Below are 7,088 nucleotides of genomic sequence, written 5' to 3' on the forward strand. Positions count from 1 at the left end.
GTGACCATTCCAAAAATTATGGTAGATTGGATCAAACTGAGAAGAAAATAAATCATATACTATTTTGCAGAATTCGTAATAATTATCGTGTAATTATAATAACAAGAAAAACGTCTAAGCGAATAAGCCCACGGAGGAGCGGAAGGCCGGACTTGGCAGACATGCAAAATGGTGTATTTGTTGACATGTCTCAGAATCCGATAGCGAGAGCTATCTGCGCACCGCTCGCCACTCCTCGCTCCCCGCTCCCACCGTCTCTCATCAATCGATGCGTGACTCCACCTCTCGCTATCGGATCCTAAGCATGTCAACAAATACACCATTTTGCATGTCTGCCGAGTCCGACCTTCCGCTCCTCCGTGTGCTTATTCACTCAGACGTTTCTCTTAATTACACGATAATTATTACGAATTTTGCAAAATGGTATACATATAACTTTTCTTCTCAGTTTGATCCAATCTACCATAATTTTTGGAATGGTTACAAACGAATTTGACACCCTGTATATTGTGACGGAATTGATGTAGAAGTGAAACGTGAGAAGTTGAGAACGGGAAATATGCGGATACAACCACTACATTGGCAATCAGAAGGAAAGTTTTATTTGCTACTCATTTGTATTTCACAGTATCATGAATAAGAAGAAGTTACAAGAGGTTTCAAGAAGCCCAAAGAAGTTCAATATTACAATCACAAAGAACTATGGTTCGGTCGATATTGTGTAAGTCATGGAGAGAGACAGAGATGGAGAGAGATTACGTAAATCACTGCGACTAGAACAAATGTTTCTTCGTGTTGACTTAAAAAAAAGTGATTAGAATGTCGAAATAAAACCGCAGCTTCTGCTATCGCGCTTGTACTTATACATATCTTCTTTTCTCTACTTGAATTATAGACAATTCATAATTAAAATATCACAATTTTACTTCCGTTTATTCGTCTAACGTGAACACTTTGGCACTTCCGTTCTTTATTACTTTCCAACTTGGATACAACCTTACAAGTGCAGCCGAATTTTATCCCTTCTTTTTTTTACATATATCTTTTTACATATATACTACATGATGTAGTAAAGAGCATAAGTTGCTTCTTTGATTCTTATTCATTTTCCGATGAATGCGAAGATAATTTGTTTCCCTACCACAAATTTGATAAAAAGCCGATTGCTTGTCCATAAGTCTTTCCAACTTTCGATTAAAATCGATCCTTTTAATAAAAGTTTTAAAATTTTGCCCAAAATTGAATGAAAAAAGAAATTTTATCTCCGCGCTTGCTTACCAGAAAATATTTATGTTGTAACAAATAATACAATTTAAATAAATAACTATAAATAAGAAAACGGTTTGACAAAGATATTGTTGTGCTGCATAAATGCGTACACATGTCTACAAATTAACAAATTAAAACTGGTAAAATTATAAAATTATAGTGGAACAAAATATTCGGATATTTATATTGTACATACAATTAAAAGTAGTCAGCGACAATAGTAACGTTCTCCAATTATCCCCGGGAGTATCGGGTCAACTCATACTCATAAAAATTTACCCACGATTGCTGCGGATTCTTAATACTCAATGCCATAGGCAACTTATACATATACATCAACAAATATATTACTGTATAATTTATATACTGACAAAAATCTCGCGTTTTCTTTCTTCAGACGTTTCATGAAAAAAGGACTTTCATGAATTGTTACATTTTACATGAATCTTTACGGCTATCCTAATATCATGTACATATACAGATATGAGTACTCTACTTTTTACAGTACAGATTTATCATTAAAATTTGTATAATTCATTTGCATAAAACGGAATATTTTTTGTTCGGCAAGTAAAACAAAGTCGGAAAGATACTGTCATGGTAACATGATGCGACGTGACGATGATAATAATGATAACAATGATAATGCCAATAACGATTGGCAATAACTGATGTAGACGCTCGCGATGTTTTACTACCCCGATAGGAAAATATCTCAAATATTGTGTAATAATTGCATCATCCAAAAGCAGGAAATTTCCGAATAATTGCATTAAGGTAATTTGCTAAAACGAGGCGGTTTTGTAAGAGTAAAATTTCCAAATGGTATTTGCTCAAAAACTGGGAATCTTAATTTAGGAGATAAATCATGCACAATTATTTCGACGTTTAGAAGTAAAATAGCCCAGCAACACAGTTACGTGTAATAAATAACATTTAAAAAAGATTTAACGTGGGACGTATTTACCGCTGGGCCTGTTTTTATCTCGTTTCGCGTAAATTTTACTTACAAGTATGAGATACCTCGTAGCGGCAGCTTGTCATGTCATAACACAACAGCAATTTAATTGTGCAAATATTCTGCCAAGGTGATTCGCTAAAACGCAGCTGTTTTGCTGACATACTCTTTAGAAATACATTGTGCAAATATTTATCAATATTTGATGGAAGGTCTCCAATTCTGCATATATTGTTCAAAATATGTACGCATAATTCCAGCATTCCAAGTTTCATCCAAATTTCGTCATAAGATCTGCTCAATATTTTCCTATCGAGGTATATTTTCCACTGATTCGTCTTAGTGCATTTCAGGCTCACGAGGATTTATACTCGCAGTAAAATTTTACGCACCTCTGCTATCTAATGATAATGACGACGACAATATTAACAATTATGATGATAATTACGATGAACGCTATAGAGGATGTCCCAAAAACTGGCAGTTTCTTTAAGACGTTATGTGAAAGAAATAGAAAAGCTGAAAATTTTGGAAGACTCAAGCGGCTACCATGCTGCCGGACGAATGAAAAGGTTTACAAAATACAGAGCTGTCTATGCATCCCATTAAACATAACACATCTATCTTCATCTTGAATTTTAGCGTGACGCAAAAATTATCAATGCCCTTGATATTCAACCAACAGTTTCATCCGAAAGAAGTGCGATAATTCTGGGACATCCTATATAGGTAAAATTTTTTTTAAATGGTTATATAACATATACATACTATATGTGTTTGTGTGAATGTGTGAGAGTATTTGTGTGTGCGTGTATAATTTTGTTTGCGTACTTGAACATTTTTTTCTATTTTTTTTCATCCGAATACTTAATTTTCGTCAGAGGATCCGCTAGAACTTTCTGGCATGGTGTTGAACCAATTTTCACGAGCCCCGGTAATCCTGGATACAAAAACACTTTGAAAATTCATCTAGCAATTTTTTCACGTGTGATACTTAATAAATATCAAATAAGCAAAATAGCAAACATACGTTTTATTCTCGATAAAAATGCAAATGCAAGAGAAATCCTTTCGTAATTCTAAAAATAATTTTAGAAGTATGATATTGATAGAATATCTACCTTGTACGTTGGCGCGTACTCGTCGGCAGTGTAAGTGAAGTTCTATAATATTGTGGTGTGGCATTTGACGCTGCCTCATCCGGTCTTCTGTGCAACGTCATTGTTTCATGAAGAGATGTAACGAGCTCATCCTCGTTATCTAAGTAATAGCGAGAACCCGTCGCACTCTTGCAGTTCTCGCACTCACTACGGTAATCGTCCGCGTCGTCGTGTAAAGTGGGTAACGCTTGCATGCTGCAGGTACATGTTACCGATTCAAAACTGCCACTCGTATTGATCTCGTTAGCTACGCTCAGCGAAGGCTGCAGATGAAAAAAGATGGTAATTAATAATGTATGTCTCAACGTGATTTGTATTATAATATATTGTATGTGTTTATACCGTATAATCGCGAGTCCGCTCGGATACATTTGCTGTGTCTGCCATATACGTTTCTGATTGTGCCAGACCAGATGCCGACGCCACTGGGGTATCCGTGTAAAATGCGTCAGAGGCTTTGGTACTTTTGTAGCTGCCCGAGGTTGCGACTGCGGTTGCGGATAGTAGCTGAACGGGATGTGACAGACTCTGAGGAGCTGCGATGTTGCTCGGTGACAAGCGGAGGTAGTCTCTCGCTGAGCAATCCGTCAGGACATCCTTGGCTCTGCTGGCAGCACAGGTCAATGCTCGCGGAATCGTGCGATGAGATGACACGTCGGAATTTGATAGAGTCGCTGATATTGTGAATGCGCCGCCGCCGCCACCGCCACCGCTCTGACGCGGAAACATCGTCGTGTGTTGGCGATAGCTTTTAGGTATAGTGGAATGCGATATCGGTAGTAACGGCTGTGTACTGGTATTGGCTATTGCGGAGCGTTGATTGTCGTTGAAACTCGTCATGGCGACCGACGAGACTGGTAGATTCTCATACGTGTTTGTCCCCATTGTAAAACTTGTGGTGGAAGTACTCGTATTTAAACCAACAGTGGATGACGCACTGCTCTGGCTTATTGGTCGGTAACTGCCAGCGTATGCACTAGGACTGGACAACGGTCTGCTTGATGAAGACATCAAAGGCGTGTGTATGTTACTATCGTTAGACGACGCCTGCGTGTTCAAATCGTTTTGCGTGTCGGTGACAACTGCCATGCCCGCGTGACTGTTGCCATTCGGCATGTAATTGTCTGAAAAGTTCATCGATAGCAGCGTGTGCGGGTTCATCGATAGCAATGCCTGTTCCGCCCTCGCTGCTGCAATTGCTTCTTCGTACGGCGGTGGTGCTTCGCCACGCGGAAAGTAATTGCCAGGTGGTTTCCATAGGGAGTAACCTGTCCCGCAAGGTATATCGTCCATGGGAACTCCGTGGGGTAATCCGCCTCTGTCTAAATATCCCATGTTACTTAAGCTTCTTTGGTCCTCTCCAAGTTGCCTGTTTTCTCGACCTGCCACACAGACTAAGTGCACAACATACAATGTCGACCAAAAGTTTGGACACATCGAAGGTAAACGCAAAAGGTCAACATTAATTGACAAAATGAATTTTTTGATAAAAATGACATATCGAAACATATTTTGGTATTCATATCAATAAAAGACAAACATCGTATTCATGTAATATTCACATTTATACATACTGTTCATTCAGGACCAATTCTATCATTAAGTTCCAGTTAATTAACTTTTACTTTCTAGTCTACTTTAGTACTTTAGTTAAAACTTGTTTTTGTGTATGTAGTCTTCACGAGCTTTTCTGTAGATTCTATGTAGCCTCCATAGCTGTGCAAATTGTTAGCATTCTATCAAGAAGTTTCAAGAATGTTTCATGTGATGTAGCCACATGTATTTCCTTGAAAAAATGATTTTCATTTTTGGAATTAACTTCTCTCATGTGTCAGTTCAGTTTGTGCCATAATAATTTAGAGATCAAATTTATTTAGAGTGCAAAACAAAAATTTTATATCGAGTCGAATCGAATAGAACTTAATTTATCTTTTCAAATCTGAATCAAATCAAGTTGACAAAATTTCACTTCCAAATTGAAATAAATAGAATTAAATCGAATTAAATCACTGTGATTTTATAAAATTGACAATTTATATGATTCGTATTCGAATAATCTGGATTGAAAAATTTCATATAATTGTGAATCTTAAAAATCAAAATGATGAAATAGTTCAGATTCGCATTAAACCGAATCTCACCTAATTCGATTCGCTTCGTACTCGAATAGTTACATATCTTTATTTCTATTTATTTTTATTTCTTTATTTATTTCACGTCATTTATTTCCGCTTTCAATTTCGATATGGCCCTTTCACTGTACTTCTTGCTCAATATTCACGTTTATACTTTTTATTTAGGACCAATTTTGTAATTAAGTTCTAGTTAATATTATCAATTTTATTATTGTGACATCAAGAATCATTTGACGCCAGCAGATAAATAACCATGATTAAGCAGTTGACCGACCATGACTGGCGATGTGTTTTTAACACAGAAAATTTATTGCAAAAAATATTACCTCAGCCAGGGTTTGAACCTTTATTACAATATGCCTCGGTCGAATTGGTCGAGACGCCCACCTAGAGTGAAGGGAGGTCCAGATTCAAACTCTGGCTGGGGTAATATTTTTCGCAATAAATTTTCTGTGTTAAAAATACATCGCCAGTCATGGTCGATCAATGCTTAATCATAGTTCATTATTGTGGTTGATAAAGGCTCAGTGAAGTTCGAAATGTTCCGCAAACTTATTATAAACATCAATAAATCGAATTATATATTTTAAATTTATATTTCTGCGCGTTTATTGTTCCAAGAACTTTTCACTTCGTCAATTAATCTTAACTTTTGCACTTATTCTCGATACGTTCAAACTTTTAGCTGATACTATACATACATTTTTATATTGTCGAATTTGCGAAAGAGAGCACGCATTTAAATTATTTTAATTATACAGAGTGTAACCTAATTCACACCCACGATTTATACAATGGTACTTCTCATGAAAAATTGAGTCAAAAAGTCCTGAACCATTTTTTTAAATAATGCTTCATAAAATAGTTATTATTAAATAAAGATTAGTCAATCAGCTTCGCTTTTTAAACGGACATACGACAGACACCGATCTATGTGAACTTAGCACCCGACTTTAATTAAAAAATTTTCTTTATGTGCATTTGGAAGAGCATTGTTTGTACCCGTTTGTACTTCAAAGGGGTGAGTTACGAAAGGGTGAAAATATCATCCCCTTGGGGTGTGTTCAGATTCCTAACCCGATGACTGGAGGTGAGTTGCTCAGAGTTTTGATTCTAACCCGATCGATTTACTCTGCGTAAGGCTGTGGCTCTGAACGGTCTGAGTTATCTTTGGTGTTAAAACAGGAAGTAAACAAAGGAAGTACGCCATGAATGGCCGAAAAAATATTATTTTGATAGCTAATTATACGAGTAAACAACTGTTCAGATTTCTATTCTGTGAGACGCAGGAAAGTAGTAACGAAGAAGAAGAGTTAGCCGAGGCATTTTTATTGGAAGCCCATCTAAGGCTACGTGGTCCGTGGAGGAAAGCTGTGCGAATTGAAGGTTATGTGGAGAACACTGCAGTCCCAAGATTTAATACAAAATAATTCCGTGAACATTATCGAATGCTGCCTAGCACATTTGAACTGGTAGAAAATCGTCTTGGGCCTATTTTGGCGGGGAACACGGACGACTTCTCCATTCTCTTTTGTCACCAATTTGTGACGAGTCCACGGTCTTACA

General features: G+C 37.0%; 1 protein-coding gene across 3 annotated transcripts in view; it reads right to left on the reverse strand.

Moving 5' to 3' along the window:
- Nucleotides 1-1,260: 1,260 nt before the first annotated feature.
- LOC105557099 (putative GPI-anchored protein PB15E9.01c) overlaps nt 1,261-7,088 on the reverse strand; it is a 9,942-nt gene continuing 4,114 nt past the window's right edge. The window contains exons 4-6 of one of the 3 annotated variants that reach the window (XM_012004245.1): nt 3,730-4,769; nt 3,349-3,650; nt 1,261-3,182 (exon numbers count right to left, since the gene is read on the reverse strand). In XM_012004245.1, coding sequence (XP_011859635.1) covers nt 3,095-3,182; nt 3,349-3,650; nt 3,730-4,769 — 1,430 coding nt within the window. In that variant the 3' untranslated portion in view covers nt 1,261-3,094. Of the gene's footprint in view, nt 3,183-3,348; nt 3,651-3,729; nt 4,782-7,088 lie in introns of all 3 variants that reach the window. The other 2 variants (XM_012004244.1, XM_012004247.1) reach the window with 2 other exon arrangements.

The sequence above is a fragment of the Vollenhovia emeryi genome, unplaced genomic scaffold, assembly GCF_000949405.1.
Source record: "Vollenhovia emeryi isolate VEMERY1.0 unplaced genomic scaffold, V.emery_V1.0 DF939616.1, whole genome shotgun sequence".
In the NCBI taxonomy this organism is placed as follows: Eukaryota; Metazoa; Arthropoda; class Insecta; order Hymenoptera; family Formicidae; genus Vollenhovia; species Vollenhovia emeryi.